At 42.7% G+C, this 17,275-nt stretch overlaps 1 protein-coding gene across 5 annotated transcripts in view; it reads right to left on the bottom strand.

The window, feature by feature from the left end:
* MYO18B (myosin XVIIIB) overlaps positions 1–17,275 on the bottom strand; it is a 300,194-nt gene that overhangs the window by 103,519 nt on the left and 179,400 nt on the right. For all 5 annotated transcript variants that reach the window (XM_065522341.1, XM_074004130.1, XM_065522339.1 and 2 more), the window contains one exon: positions 7,142–7,294. In XM_065522341.1, coding sequence (XP_065378413.1) covers positions 7,142–7,294 — 153 coding nt within the window. The remainder of the gene's footprint in view (positions 1–7,141; positions 7,295–17,275) is intronic.

Here is a 17,275-nt window from a genome sequence, read left to right on the forward strand (position 1 = left end):
AAGAGGTGAATACAGCCCCCGGCATGAATTAAGTAAACGACTAAAGAGTTCAGTGTAAATCCTTCTCTATTTAACAGAAAGCAAATAACGTATTTCCTCTGTGGAAGAGACAAAGGTCATAAGCATGAATCAAATAGGGGGAGAGAAAAAGCAACCGCTGCCCTGTAGCAGACGCCATCTCCCACTTTCTCCTTGGAGCCAGGTGTTAGCATCTGCTGTTCACAGATGTCATTTGTGCACAGCGATTATCTCAATTATATATCTTGGTTGTTGGAATTGCTTCTGTCTCCAGATTAGTTTGTTTCCAGTGGAAACATTCCGTGGGAATTAATTAGAAATTGACTCTGGAAAAAAAACAGGTGTCATTAGATCAACCCCACACCTTGTCTGCCTCCCTGTTCCACGAGGTCGTATAAAATCATGTGCTCAGAAACTAAAATTTTCCAATAGCTGACACCGGTGAATGAAAGGAGAGAGCCAATGAGGATGTTATGTTATATTTTGAAATCGTTTTTTTTTTTTTTTTTTTTTTTGAGACAGTTTCACTCTTGTTGCCCAGGTTGGAGTGCAATGGCATGATCTCGGCTCACAGCAACCTCCACCTCCCAGGTTCAAGCGATTCTCCTGCCTCAGACTCCCAAGTAGCTGGGATTACAGGCATGCGCCACCATGCCTGGCTAATTTTTGTATTTTTAGTAGAGATGAGGTTTCTCCATGTTGGTCAGGCTGGTCTTGAATTCCTGACCTCAGGTTACCTGCCCGCCTTGGCCTCCCAAAGTGCTGGGATTACAGGCATGAACCACCACGCCTGGCCAGGAGATCACTGTCTTAGAGTTTTCAATTTAATGACTCCTTTCAAATCCATGGTCCAGTGTTTTTTTTTTTTTTTTTTTTTTGAGACGGAGTCTTGCTCTGCCGCCCAGGCTGGGGTGCAGTGGCTGGATCTCAGCTCACTGCAAGCTCCGCCTCCCAGGTTTACGCCATTCTCCTGCCTCAGCCTCCCGAGTAGCTGGGACTACAGGCGCCCGCCACCTCACCTGGCTACTTTTTTGTATTTTTTAGTAGAGATGGGGTTTCACCGTGTTAGCCAGGATGGTCTCGATCTCCTGACCTCGTGATCCACCCGTCTCGGCCTCCCAAAGTGCTGGGATTACAGGCTTGAGCCACCGCGCCCAGCCGGTCCAGTGTTCTTTCTACCAGCCCAATCAGCTGGGATTATCATACCCCCTTATTAGGCAAGAAAGACTCTATGCAAGGCAGGTGACTTGCCCAAGATCTGCAGCAAGGTAAGTGGCACTGGCAGGATTTGAATCCTATATATGGCTTTCAGGAGTCTTCTGTGCTCTATCTACCTGAGGGTTTTAAGCCTCAGGTGTTCACTGAGATGTATCCAAAGCTCCCAATAGAGGGAAACTGGGAGAAAAGAACCAAATGATTATCTTAGGGTTCTAGATGCGGGGGCAATGGACAGAGGCGGTGCCTGCCCATCTGGAGAGAAGATACTGTAGCTAAGGGAAGCTCCGTTGCTGCTGGTAGAGCCTGATATTCTGCACATCAGGGCTCCTGTGATTTAGCTGGGGACTTGCCTTTTTTTTTTTTTTTTTTTTTTTTTTTTTTTGGAGACTGGGTCTTACTACGTTGCCCAGGCTGGTCTCAAACTCCTGGGCTCACAGAAAAAGACCTCCCTCTGTCTCCCAAAGTGCTAGGATTATAGGTGTGAACCATTGCACCTGGAATCCTGCCAATTTTTACAAGCCATTCTGGCCACACCTTCCTCTGCTCAATAGCTTTCTGTGGCTCCCTATGGCTTTGGGATAAAATGAAAGCTCCTCAGCCAAGCTCATTAAACCATTCATGAATGGGCTCCAGCCTCCATTACTGGTACTATCCTCTCTGCCCTTTTTACCCCTGGATACCTTATATTCCAGCAATACCACGTCAAATTGAATATGCTTTCTGTCTCTGTGTGCCTCTGCCCTTTTATGCACCGGTGCTTCCTCCTAGAATGGCTACATACATGTACCTTGTCTAACCAGAAATTCATTTCCATCTTTAAAGAGACAGCCAAAGCTACCAGCTCCTCTCTCAAAGCAAAATTAAGGGCCTCCTCTTTAGCTAATCCAAATATTCCTCCAATAAAGAGTTTATCACTCTGCTTGTTATAGCCTGCTTCTAGGACTAGGAGCCCCTTAAAGGCAGAGACCTTGACGTTTCCTCTTTATCCCTGTAGCTTGGCCCCAAATTCATCCCAGAGTGGAGATCGTATCCATATTTGCAGAGTGAATACAGTTCTCTCTGATAGGTGCATTCGAACACATTCCCTCCTACATGTCCTTTATACAACAAACCTTTTGACTGGGTGCGGTGACTCATGCCTATAATCCCAGCACTTTGGGAGGCTGAGGTGGGCGGATCACTTGAGGCCAGGAGTTAGAGACCAACTCAGTGAAACCTGGCCAACATGGTGAAACCCCATCTCTACTAAAAATACAAAAATTAGCAGGGCGTGGTAGCAGATGTCTGTAATTCCAGCTACTCCGGAGGCTGAGACAGAAGAATTGCTTGAACCTGGGAGGCAGAGTTTGCAGTGAGCCAGAGATGGGGCCACTGCACTCTAGCCTGGGTGACACAGCGAGACTGTCTCAAAAAAAGAAAAAAAAAAAAACACCTTTCTCTAGGTTTTCCATCATCACAGTGAGTGAGTGTAAAGGTCACAGAACATGTTCAAGTTTCTCTTTTCTTTTTTTTTTTCTTTTTCCTTTTTTCTTTTCTTTTTTTTTTTTTTTTGAGACAGGGTCTCGCTCTGTTGCCCAGGCTGGAGTGCAGTGGTGTGATCTCAGTTCACCGCAACCTCTGCCTCCTGGGTTCAAGTGATTCTCCTGCCTCGGCCTCCCGAGTAGCTGGGATTACAGTCATGTACGACCACACCCGGCTAATTTTTGTATTTTCAGTAGAGACAGGGTTTCACCATGTTAACCAGGCTGGTCTCGAACTCCTGACCTCAGGTGATCCACCCGCCTCAGCTTCCCAAAGTGCTGGGATTACAGGAGTGAGCCACTGTGCCCGGCCACCTGTTCAAGTTTCTGAAGCCTTCACTGGCTTTCCCTCCTCAGCCCCCGGCCGTCATGTGATGATGCTGCTTCGCTTTAGAAAAAGGGCTCAGAGAGGTCAAGACACTTGTCAAAGGTCGTGAATTAGCAAGTGCTGGATCCAGTTTTCTGTACTCAAAAATTAACTAATTTTAAAACAGGTGAAAATAAGATGTGTCACACTAATATAACCTCAGTGGCAGTTTTCCCATCTGCAAAATAGACATACTACCACTGAACTCAAACGGGTGTTCTGAGGGATAAATAAAGCCTATGGTTCCCCCAGAATCCCCCAGTGTGGTTGTTTAAAAATGCAGATCCTGAATTCCAACCAAAACTTGATTTATTTTTAAATGCGGGGGGTGGGGAGGGGGCAGAATCCAGAAGTCTGTGATTTTAAAATGGTGTTTAACTTCTCTGATGTGCAGCCAAATCTGAGAAACCTCCGAGACACTAAGGAAAAGTCTGGTACGTAGTAAGTGCCTGACAATAAAAGTTAATAGGACCCACATTAGGCAAACCAAGTTGTAAGGGTATAGGACATGTATTGCTGTGGGCCCTTAGGTAAATTACTCAACCTCTCAGAGACTGCCTCTTCGTTAGTAAAATGGGTTGAAAATAGGGATAGCCACCTCCTAGGGTTATGGCAAGGACGTTCTGAAATAACACACTTAAATGTTGCTAACCAAACCTCATCTGCACATCCCATCGATTCCCAATCAACCCCACGTTTGTCCCTTCTTGCCATCTCTATCAATACTCCCCCAACCCAGGTGACCATTTCCTCTGGCCTAGAAGGGTGCGTTAGCCTTCTAAGGATATCCCCTCATACCTTCCATAATCCGATCTCCACGCAGAACAACAATCCTCTAAAACATGAATCCGATTCTGTCACGCTTCACTCACAACCTCCCAATGGCTTCTCACCACCCCTGGGATAAAATCCAAACCTTCCAGGCCCCGTATGTTCTGGTCCCTGTCTGTTTCTCCTTCTCCCAGGGTATTTTAGCTGACCACCCAAGCTAAACAGGACGCCCCTGCAGTTCTCTATCTTAGCACCCTATTTATTTCCTTTCTCATTGAAATTAAGGTGTGGGATGATTCTATTTATTCGTATCATCGTTTGTCTTCTTTTCCATCAGATGTAACTTCTGTGATGGTGGGTACCACTGCTGTCTCACTATCCATGGTGCTTATATTTAGCACACTGCCTGACACACAGTAGGTGCTGCATAAATATTGAATGAATGAAATTGTTCAGCATCATGCTCCGCACTTAAGCAGCAGCCAGCAGCAAAGTTAGCTCCCTCTTCCTTCCTCCTCCTGTCTGCTTTCCCTACCTATGTCCCTGGAGCCTTCAGGCAAAGGACAAATACTGTATATTGGAGAGGAGATGCAGCAATGCCCAATGTCATCACTGCTTTATTTGATTAGCTCTGACTCTGGCATCCGGGACACGTGCGCTGGGAGCCAAAGCAACTGTATCCTGACCTCTGGTCCATGCGATCCCATCCTTATAACGATTTCCATGACAACAGCAACGAAAAGCCAAGGCTGTGGATTTCCTTTGATAGGAGCCGGATGCAGAGACTGGGAAGAAGGACTTTCAGAAGAATGAGGCTCTTTGATTCAGCTCAAAGCGCCTTCATTAAATACCACTTTTTCCCAAGAACATGCATTTTAACCCTGCAGAGGGCGAATTCTCATGAATACTTAATAAAACAAAAAAAGAAAAAGTAACAAAATCTCTGTGGTTTCTTTTCAAAAACATCCACCTGTTGGGGGAGGGGAGGTTTGGGTATTGTGGCACTGGGGACATTTTGATGGAAGATGGGCAGGCATGTGGCCTTCTGCCAAGCGAGTTGCTTCAACTCAAAATGCCTGGCCCCTGGCTGAGCCATCACACAGCAACTCTGCCTCCCTGGAGGCAAGCCAGGTGGCTCAAGGTTCCCTACCCACCTGGTCAGCCAAGCAGACAGGAAGATGCAATGTGAGTCAAAAGCATCTCCCAAGTCTGCACTTAGAATCACAAGCTTTGTATTCAAAACCCCGACTCTGCCACTTACCTACTGTGTTACTTTGGGCACACCACTTGCCACCTCTGGACAACATTTCCTCATCTGTAAAATGGGCACAATGCCACCTCCCCTCCCCTAGGAGCATCATGAGGATTAAGCAGGGTGATGCGGTCAAGCACAGGCGATACTGGCTTCCTGACATGGCCATGAAGAGGACAGAATGACCAGCCATCCTGGCTTGCCCAGGACCCAGAACTGGTAGCACTAAAACTAAGACAGTCTCAGATAAGTCAGGAGGGCGGATCACCCTAGAAGAGAATGATCTGATAAAGGAGATGGCTAAGAGTCATAGAATTTTCAAGATGGAAGGGTCCTCCCAGTGTCTTCTGGTTTAACAAGTTTACTTCTGTCATATTCTTTCCAATAGCATAAACTCGGTCTATTCATGAGAAAACCATCAAACCCAGATTAGAGAACATCCCATGGGATATCTGTCCAGTGTTCCTCAAGACTGTCAGGGTCCTGAAAAGCAAGGTCAGCCTGAGAAACTGTCCCAGAACAGAGGGGACTGGGCAGGCATGGCAATAAAAAGCAGCGTGCGGTCCCAGGTTGGATCCTGGGAGAGGAAATGGGCATTAACAGAGAGACTGGTGAACTCCAAATCAGGTCTGAATTCAGGTCTTCGTCTGGTTTTGTTTTAGTTGAGGTCTTCTAGCTAAGCGAATAAGCTCTAACTGAAATGTTTTGTTTTACAGATAGCAACTGACACCAGAGACTGGAAGCGGCAGAAGCTCTGGGATCTCTGTTTCCAACCATTGGCACTATAGTCTGTTGCCTTTTGCTGCTTTCCTGGAGACCTGCTGGTCATCATGGGCTGTGTCTCCAGAAGGAAGAGAGAACAGCACTGGGTTTGGAGTTGGGAAACACGAGTTCCAGGCTTGGCTCAGCCTCTGACTGGAGGAAGGGATGGTAATCCTCCAGGAAGGAAGGTGGTGAAGGCATCTGGGCTTAGCAAGAATGACTGATCCAAGGAAAGGTAACATCAATTGCAAGGACACAACACTCCCAGCAGAGCTCTAAGCCTCCCCAGGTATCTTCAGCTACCCATGGGGACTGGTAGCAAATACTGAGTTCCTGCTACATCATTCAGCTTTGGGACCTCTCTCCCCAAGGCTTGCACCACCCTGTCAGATCCATTCACATTTCTCAACACTGGCTGCCCTGGACCACACTGTCTGTCGCCGGAACAGCCCACACGCATGACATCTCCTCAGGTCCCCGGGCTCTGCTCTGGCCTCACTTCCCTACCATCCTCAACCTTGCCACTCCTCCTGTCCTCCTTTGAAGCAGCCAGGGACGGTAGAGCCTGAAGATCTGGGTTCAAATCCTGATTCTGCTGCTTTCAAGCTGCGTGACTTTGGGTAGGTCATCACGCCTTTCTGCCACCCAATCACCTGAACTTGTGAAATGAAGTTGATGATCCTCACCTCACTCAGCAATCCTGAGAACAGCATGCAGCACAATACTGGGTCCTGAGATACAGAGGACCCAGTACCTAGTGAGGGCTCCAGCTGGTAGCAGCCAGTGGTCAACATCATGTCTTGATCAATATCATTAGCATACTAATAGGCAGTCAAACTGCCAACGTTTGTATAACTGTTGCTGTTGTTAAGCATTGGTTTTGCATGACTGGCACTATTGCTATTTGGCTCATATACACACCACCCACCCACACACACACACACACACACAGACCAGGCACACAGCACTCAGCCATTCTGGCTAGTGTTGATCTGCCCAAGTCCTCCAGACATCATCTCTGAAGAAGGCAACAGGACTCCTTCTTAGATCCCTCCTCCTCACCGACACTCCATGTGACCCTTGCAGCCCCGAAATGCCCCCCATCTCCCTGCAGTTCTGTGAAAGTCGGAGGTTGGCACCACGGTTCCGCTCATACCTGGGAGGGAAAGCCATTCCCTGCAGGTCGTAGCATCCTCCCCACCCTGATTCTCAAGGGGATCCCATGACCCCCACCTGGCTGTGCACTTTCTCCAGCTCCTCCTTGCTGACTGATGTCTTGCCATCCTCCATGGTGCCGAGAAGGAGCTGCACGTCTGACAACAGTGCATGTGTCCTCCTGAGGTCTCTCCGAAGTCGCTTCTCCACATCAAAGTCCCGATGGCCAATCTGAAAGCCAAAGGAAGACCCATGAGCTTAGGTGGCAAAGCAGTGGCCAGGGTCTAAGTTTTCCGGAACCAGGCTCCCTGGTTTAAATCCTGCCTTTGCCACTCACACTGTGTGACCTTGGGCAAGACCATTCTCCTCCCCGAGCCTCAGTTTCCTCAACTGAGAAATGGGATTGGCACCAACCACATTGGGCTGCTGTGAAAATTAAATACCTGCCTAGCCTAATGCTTGACACACAATAAATGTACAAGAAATATGAGTTGCTATCATTGCTGCTATCATAGCTCATATGGATCCAAAGTCACTCCATCATCCCACCTTTTGCGCACAAGTCATCAGTATGACCTCACCTCATCTTGTAAGAGCCTCATGTGCCAGGTGAATCCCTCTGCTGCTGGCCAGGTTCTGCTGACAGAAGTTAGGACAGTTCTGGGTGGGCAGGGACTGGACAGAGCCTCTCGATTTCTGGGGAGTTATTAATGTTATTGATCTGGGTGTTGTTGTATGAGTTTATGAAAATTCATTGAGCTGTACACGTGGGGTATGGAGTCCTCTGTATGTGTGTTACACCTCAGTAAATTGTAAATGTGCTCCTTTTGATGATCTAAGTCAATCTTTTCTGTCCTTTGGTCCTGTTTTCCAGTTTAAGGACAAGAAAATGACATCATTTGCTGCAGAGGAACCTTACCCAGAGGTGAGTACATTCCTTCCCCCAGAATCTTGAATTTGCCAGGGACAGCTGTTGAGGGAGTCCCAAAGAAGCCACATCCTGGACTGGGCACCAGGACTGTGACCTTAGACTCCTTGACAGCTTTCAGTGACCAAAAAGTACAGGCTAAGCCAAAGCAGAAGAGGTACAGAATTACACTGGGCCCTACATGAAATTTCAACAGCCGGTCGGTCACCTCTCTAGAAACAGCACTGACTTAAAAGACAACGTGTTAACATCCCTGAAAGAAACTAACGACTCCTTTCTCGGACTCTTCAGGAGACCAGAGGATACAATATGGGCCTGTCCATCAGATGGGGAGTTTTAAGGAAAACAGGGTGCAGGTCCCTCAACACTGGGATGTGGTTTTTACACACCTGGAAATCTGTGTCTCCACATCAAATGCTAACCATTTCCTGGGATGCTCAGAATGTCCTGGAATATTCTAGAAAAAACACGGGGTTGAGAATGAGCAGATCTAAGCTTTAAACCCTGGCTCAGCATTTGTTGATGATGGAACAGTGGCTGAGTCACACCACATCTCTGAACCTGAGTTTTCTCATCCACAAAAGGAGAGGTTAAAAAAACACCCTGTCCTTCCTGTTGAGATAAGACAAGGATCAGACGTGATATTGGATTCCAAAGCACTTTGTATGCTGTTGAGTGCTTTGCAAATATAAAGGATTGTGAGTATTGTCTGATGACCTAGAACGTGTTCCTCCAAATTTTGTATTTCTATTTCTCCACTGCTGGTTTTGAATTCTTTGACAAACAAGTTGGTTCTTAGAATATGGTCTTTATATCTGAAATGTATTGTTTTTGGTAGGTTCAAAATGCTGTTCTATTATACACACACACACACACACACACAGTCTCACCTGCTGAACTGAGGGCTGGGCATTGTGCCAGGTTCTTTGTCACGTGTTATTGCATTTAACTCCTGTGACAATCTCCTTAAACAGACCTTATTACTATTGCCTTTGCAAATGTAGTAACAGCTTACATTTATAGACACTTTCTAAGTGTCATATACTATTCTAAACACTTTATAGCTATTAATGCATTTAGTCATCATGATGAATCGATGAGGTGTATAGTATTATGATTCCCATTTTACAGATAATGAAACTGAAGTTTGCAAAGATGAGGTAATTTGCCTCAGTTCACACAGCTAGTAAGTGGCAGAGTTGGAATATGAATCCAGCTTTTCTGGCTGGAGAGTGGTAATTTTAGTAAAATATACCATTAGATAGGTGTGTTTTAGTCTTTAATTCTGAAAAAAAATACATCATGGGAGCACAGAAGAGCATTATCCAGCTCAGGCTGGGATGGAATTGGGAAGTAGAAGGTAGCTACCGCTAGCGAGGGGAGGTAGAGGCAGGATGTTTTAGGTAGAAGGCACTTAATGAGTAGAGGCAGAGAGGCGAGAAACAATCTGGGCTATGCATTTCTGGGTGGTTGCCATGAGGGTATAAAACCCTGGAGTGGGTGGGGGGCAGGTTACAAAGTAAAAGAGGTTTTCCAGGGCTCTTACATGGAGGAACAACTGATATGAAAGAAATGATCTGCCCAACGTCATACTGCTACTAAGTGGCTATGCAGAGATCTGAATCCAGGCAGCTCAGCATTAGGATGTAAGTCTCTAACCATTGCATCACAGTGCCTAGTGGAGCTGCTTCATGAACCCAGATTTACTTACTCTAGAACCCAGACTCTTACCATGATTACGCTTAGGCAGTGGGCTTTGCACATTTCTTATATTTGTGTCTGTTTTTGTTTTGCGCATACCCTAGAGTGCCTTTAATTCTCCTGTGGGGCGAGTTAGCATCAGGGACATTCCCTGATGTTGACACTGACCATGCAGTAGAGATGGCTCAGATTCTACGATCTTCACTGCCTGAAAGGCCCTGAAAATGCTGGCACTTTTCAGAGGAAGCACTGCAAACAAAATTCACAAGAAAATCTCAGACCAGTCATCCTCCCATTTATAATAAATGGCTACAAGCGAGGAGGGCAAAAAATACCACTCATTAGGTTAATGGGAAATAAATGTCATGCTGCGAGTTTCCATTTTGTAGCACAAAGCTTCAAACTTTGATAAAGATGGTTAATAATTAACCAATAAATCTACATGATGTTTAGTGTTGTTATGAGTAACTATATTGCAGTCTTAGTTGGTTCACCATTTATCTAAAGGCAAATTATTTGGGGGAACTTGTTAAATGTCCATTGTCAAAAGAATCTCCAAGCACTATTAAAATATGATCTAGACGTGCTGTTAGGGATAATCAAACCACTTTACAGATGGGGAAATTGAGGCTTGGAGAGAGAATGCATGTTGCTACAGGTTTCACAAATTAATGGCAGAACTGGCTGCCTGAGAACACGATGAAAAAAAGATGGTCCACAAAAATATGGTTCTAGCTAAGTGGACCTTATTGCTTTTAAGCAGAATCATAATAGGTTTTTAAAATGATAGACATTCAAATAATATAGACCTCCTTTAGAATCCTCCTAGGGTACTAACTTGCTAGGCAATCCTGGGCAAGTTGCTTTACTTTTCCGAGCCTTACTTCTTTCATTTATATGAAGGAAATAATAATATCTAACCCACAGCATTACTGTGAAAATTAATGTTGGTAAAAAAATATGATTAAGCATATATCTTGAAATTTATGAGTAACAACCAAACGAACAGAAATAAAGTTTGTAGCTTCTGAACCAATAGCTCAAAAGAGAACACAGGAAACATCAATCTATCTAAAAGTAGGAAAGCAATAGAGGGAGAGCAATGTAAAGGAACATGAAACTAAAAAAACACAAAATAAGATAATACAAAATAGTTTCAAATATATCAGTCATTATAACATATGTAAATAAATTAAATTTTTATATGAAAAGCTAGACTAAAATATTGCATTGAAATTATCCAGCTGTTTAAAGAAAACACATGAACATGCACACACACACCCCTACAAATCTTTAAAATGAAATAGAAAAAGGTCTTGCAGGTAAACTGACTAAAATAAATCAAGCAAAATAAAATAAGGCAAAACTCATTCATGGAGAAAGAAAGACACCAGGTAAGAATCGAAGCAATGATCTTCAAGAAAATAAAGCAATACAAAACTTAGATGCACCTAAATATATAACCATAAATACATAAAGAGAAACTATGACAGAATTGTTAACAAAACTTGGAATAACAACTCTCATGGTAAGGATATAACAGGACTCTCTCAGAAACTGATCAAGAACTCAAAACCAAAGTTAACAGGAGGTAGTTTTTAAAAATACATAATCATGTATTTTAAAACTTTTCTTTATGGCTTATGCTTTTACATTTGTATATAATGTTGAAATAAAAAATTAACAAGCTTGATTTATTTGCCACGTATAGAACCCTATGCCTCATAAACAGTTACATTATTTTCCACTCAATAGTTCATTTTTGTTTCTTTGGTTTTATTTTTATTTTTGAGAAAAGGTCTCACTCTGTCACCCAGGTTGGAGGGCAGTGGCGTGATCTTGGCTCACTACAACCTCTGCCTCCTGGGTTCTAGTGATTCTCATGCCTCAGCCTCCTGAGCAGCTGGGATTACAGGTGCCCACCACAACACCTGGCCAATTTTTATATTTTTAGTAGAGGCAGGGTTTCACCATGTTGGTCAGGCTGGTCTCAAACTCCTGATCTCAAATGATCTGCCCATCTTGGCCTCCCAAAGTGCTGGGATTACAGGTGTGAGCCACTGTGCCCAGCCACACACAATAGTTTATTAAACTCTACCAATAACTAGAGCAACAAAGAGATCTCTACAATTTCAAAGAAAAGATGTTACACATTCTACCATGTTATCTATCCAAAGTGCCCTTAAATTAAAAATTAACAATAGAAAGTTATTCTATCCTAAATCATCATCCTAAATGTTAATAAACTTGAAACTCGAGTTCTAGATAGCTTACAGATTAAAAGAAAAAAGAACAAAAGATAAGACAAAACACTTAGTATATGGCGCTAAAACAGCAATTCCAGGTAAATGTATTATCTTAAATGTACTTAAAAGAAAACATTTTAAGTGGGAAACAAAATATTGAAGGTGAGTCAAACATTTTAATACTAAAACTGAAGACCAAGAACAAAAATCTAAACCAATGGGGCCGGGCACGGTAGCTCACGTCAGTAATCTCAGCACTTTGGGAGCCAAGGCTTGTGGATCATGAGGTCAGGAGATCAAGACCATCCTGGCTAACACGGTGAAACCCTGTCTCTACTAAAAATACAAAAGATTAACCGGGCGTGGTGGTGGGAGCCTGTAGTCCCAGCTACTTGGGAGGCTGAGGCAGGAGAATGGCGTCACCCCAGGAGAGGGGCTTGCAGTGAGCTGAGATCGCGCCACTGCACTCCAGCCTGGGCGACACAGTGAGACTCCATTTCAAAAAAAAAAAAAAAACACACACACAGAAAAAACAAAAAACTAATCAGTGGAAAAAAGAAGGAAAAAGAAACAAATACACAACAAAGAAGCAATAAAACAAAAGCAGGTTATTTGAAGGGATTACACATAAAACTCTAACAAGACTAATCATCATTAACCACAAAAAACTCAAAAGTAAACATTATTATGATTAAAAAGAAAATAATCTGATACAGTAGAATTTTTTAAACAAAATACCATGAACATTTTTTATGTTAACCTATTTGAAAAATTAGATGAAATAATAAATGTCTAGAAACATTTTAGTTACCAAAGTTCACTCAGTAAGGAAAAGAATTATACCTGAATTTGTGTTCAGTTATGATTATAGCATTTTGGCACAGTAATCAAATAGGGTTACAAGCAAATTGTATCAAATTTGCAAGAACTGCATGATCCAAATTTTACAAAAAATTGTCTCAGAAATAGTTGTGAACTCATTTTATGAGATTAGTATAACACTTGGCAAAGTCTAAGAGAAAAAAATTACAAACCAATCTTACTTATGTGCCTGGTTTCAAAAATCCTAAATAAACTCTCAATAAACTGGTAGCAATCCAAAAGAGCCATGTATTGAAAACATATGACACTAAGAAAGGTTTATCTGGGAAATACATCAGGATACATTAAATATCTAAAATATACTACATTAATAGATTGAGACAGGTCATCAGATTATCAACAATTGCAGAAAAAGCACACAATATTCAATAATAAAACATCGTTTTTTAAGATATTAGAAAATTACAAACACAAGACTGATTTAACCTTATTAAAGTTACAGTTACATGCCACATTACATTTCCATCAGTGAGGGACTGTATATACAATGGTGGTCCCATAAACTTATAATACCATACTTTTGCTGTACCTTTTCTATGTTGAGATATGTTTAGGTACACAAATACTTACCACTATGTCACAATTGCCTACCAAACTCGGTACAGTAACATGCTGTACAGGTTTGTACCCCAGGAGCAATGGACTATATCAGATAGCCTAGGTGTGTAGAAGGCTATCCCATTTAGGTTTGTGTGAATGTACTCTAGGATGTTCCCACAATGATGAAATTGTCTAATGATGCATCTCTCAGAAAGTATCTCTGTCACTAAGCAATGCATCACTGTAATTACCAAATACACTGCAAATATGTGTATCACAAAACTTTAGAAGCACTCCTATTAAGGTCAGGAACAAGAAAAGGATGTCAAACATCTTTCTCTACCATTCAATCTTATACTGGAGGCCCAAGCAAATGAAATAAGGTAAGAAAAAGAAACAAGACATAGAAAGTATAACTATTTTTTAAATTTGTTGAGATCTTTGTTGCCTCAATGGGACTATAGGCAGCGGGTGCCTGTAGTCCCAGCTGCTCAGGAGGCTGAGGCAGGAGAATGGTGTGAACCTGGGAGGCGGAGCTTGCAGTGAGCTAAGATGGCACCACTGCACCCCAGCCTGGGTGACAGAGCGAGACTCTGTCTCCAAAAAAAAAAAAAAAAAAGTCAAAAGCAATACTTTAGAACTACTAAGACACATGATGACAGTTCTATGAACTCAGTTAAAGAAGAGTATCTTGAAGATGGCCGAATAGGAACAGTTCCAGCCTCCAGTTCACAGCATGAGCAACACAGAAGACGGGTGATTTCTGCATTTTCAACTGAGGTGCAGACCGACACCTCACACCTCACACTGCTGGGTACACCCCTGAGACGAAGTTTCCAGAGCAAGAATTAGACAGCAACACTCGCTGTTCAGCAATATTCTATCTTCTGCAGCCTCCGCTGCTGATACCCAGGCAAACAGGGTCTGGAGTGGACCTCAAGCAAATTCCAACAGAACTGCAGCTGAGGGTCCTGACTGTTAGAAGGAAAACTAACAAACAGGAGGGACACCCACACCAAAACCCCATCAGTATATCACCATCATCAAAGACCAAAGGCAGATAAAACCACAAAGATGGGGAAAAAGCAGTGCAGAAAAGCTGGAAATTCAAAAAATCAGAGCGCGTCTCCCCCTCCAAAGGAACGCAGCTCATTGCCAGCAATGGAACAAAGCTAGATGGAGAATGACTTTGATGAGTTGAGAGAAGAAGGCTTCAGTCGATCAAACTTCTCAGAGCTAAAGGAGGAACTACGGAACCAGCACAAAGAAACTAAAATCCTTGAAAAAAGAATGGATGAATGGATAACTAGAATAATCAATGCAGAGAAGACCTTAAAAGAACTGACAGAGATGAAAACCATAACACGAGAACTACGTGACAAATGCGCAAGCTTCAGTAACCAACTCGATCAACTGGAAGAAAGAGTATCAGTGATTGAAGATCAAATGAATGAAATGAAGCGAGAAGAGAAGTGTAGAGAAAAAAGAGTAAAAAGAAATGGACAAAGCCTCCAAGAAATATGGAATTATGTGAAAAGACCAAATCTACGTCTGATTGGTGTGCCTGAAAGTGACGGGGAAAATGGAACCAAGTTGGAAAACACTCTGCAGGATATCATCCAGGAGAACTTCCCCAACCTAGTAAGGCAGGCCAACATTCAAATTCAGGAAATACAGAGAATGCCACAAAGATACTCCTCAAGAAGAGCAACTCCAAGACACATAATTGTCAGATTTACCAAAGTTGAAATGAAGGAAAAAATGTTAAGGGCAGCCAGAGAGAAAGGTCGGGTTACCCACAAAGGGAAGCCCATCAGACTAACAGCAGATCTCTCAGCAGAAACTCTACAAGCCAGAAGAGAGTGGGGGCCAATATTCAACATTCTTAAAGAAAAGAATTTTCAGCCCAGAATTTCATATCCAGCCAAACTAAGTTTCATAAGTGAAGGAGAAATAAAATCCTTTACAGACAAGCAAATGCTTAGAGATTTTGTCACCACCAGGCCTGCCCTACAAGAGATCCTGAAGGAAGCACTAAACATGGAAAGGAACAACCAGTACCAGCCATTGCAAAACATGCCAAAATGTAAAGTCCATCGATGATAGGAAGAAACTGCATCAACTAATGAGCAAAATAACCAGCTAATATCATAATGACAGGATCAAGTTCACACATAACAATATTAATCTTAAATGCAAATGGACTAACGGTCCAATTAAAAGACACAGACTGGCAAATTGGATAAAGAGTCAAGACCCATCAGTCTGCTGTACTCAGGAGAGTCATCTCACATGCAGAGACACACATAGGCTCAAAATAAAGGGATGGAGGAAGATCTACCAAGCAAATGGAAAACAAAAAAAAAGCAGGGGTTGCAATCCTAGTCTCTGATAAAACAGACTTTAAACTATCAAAGATCAAAAGAGACAAAGAAGGCTATTACATAATGGTAAAGGGATCAATTCATCAGGAAGAGCTAACTATTCTAAATATATATGCACCCAATACAGGAGCACCCAGATTCATAAAGCAAGTCCTTAGAGACTTACAAAGAGACTTAGACTCCCATACAATAATAATGGGAGACTTCAACACCCCACTGTCAACATTAGACAGATCAACGAGACAGAAAGTTAACAAGGATATCCAGGAATTGAACTCAACTCTGCACCAAGCAGACCTAATAGACATCTACAGAACTCTCCACCCCAAATCAACAGAATATACATTCTTCTCAGCACCACATCGCACTTATTCCAAACTTGACCACATAGTTGGAAATAAAGCACTCCTCAGCAAATGTAAGAGAACAGAAATTATAACAAACTGTCTCTCAGACCACAGTCCAATCAAACTAGAACTCAGGACTAAGAAACTCAATCAAAACCGCTCAATTACATGGAAACTGAACAACCTGCTCCTGAATGACTACTGGGTACATAACAAAATGAAGGCGGAAATAAAGATGTTCTTTGAAACCAATGAGAACAAAGATACAACATACCAGAATCTCTGGGACACATTTAAAGCAGTGTGTAGAGGGAAATTTATAGCACTAAATGCACACAAGAGAAAGCAGGAAAGATCTAAAATTGACACCCTAACATCACAATTAAAAGAACTAGAGAAGCAAGAGCAAACACATTCAAAAGCTAGCAGAAGGCAAGAAATAACTAAGATCAGAGCAGAACTGAAGGAGATAGAGACACAAAAAACCCTCCAAAAAATCAGACCTGGTTTTTTGAAAAGATCAACAAAATTGACAGACTGCTAGCAAGACTAATAAAGAAGAAAAGAGAGAAGAATCAAATAGACACAATAAAAAATGATAAAGGGGATATCACCACCAACCCCACAGAAATACAAACTACCATCAGAGAGTACTATAAACACCTCTACGCAAAACCTAGAAGAAATGGATAATTTCCTGGACACTTACACTCTCCCAAGACTCAACCAGGAAGAAGTTGAATCCCTGAATAGACAAATAGCAGGCTCTGAAACGGAGGCAATAATTAATAGCCTACCAACCAAAAAAAGTCCAGGACCAGATGGATTCACAGCCGAATTCTACCAGAGGTACAAGGAGGAGCTGGTACCATTCCTTCTGAAACTATTCCAATCAGTAGAAAAAGAGGGAATCCTCCCTAACTCATTTTATGAGGCCAACACCATCCTGATACCAAAGCCTGGCAGAGACACAACAAAAAAAGAGAATTTTAGGCCAATATCCCTGATGAACATCAATGCAAAAATCCTCAATAAAATACTGGCAAACCAAATCCAGCAGCACATCAAAAAGCTTATCCACCATGATCAAGTGGGCTTCATCCCTGGGATGCAAGGCTGGTTCAACATATGCAAATCAATAAATGTAATCCAGCATATAAACAGAACCAAAGACAAAAACCACA

This window comes from Macaca fascicularis, chromosome 10 (genome assembly GCF_037993035.2).
Source record: "Macaca fascicularis isolate 582-1 chromosome 10, T2T-MFA8v1.1".
NCBI lineage: Eukaryota > Metazoa > Chordata > Mammalia > Primates > Cercopithecidae > Macaca > Macaca fascicularis.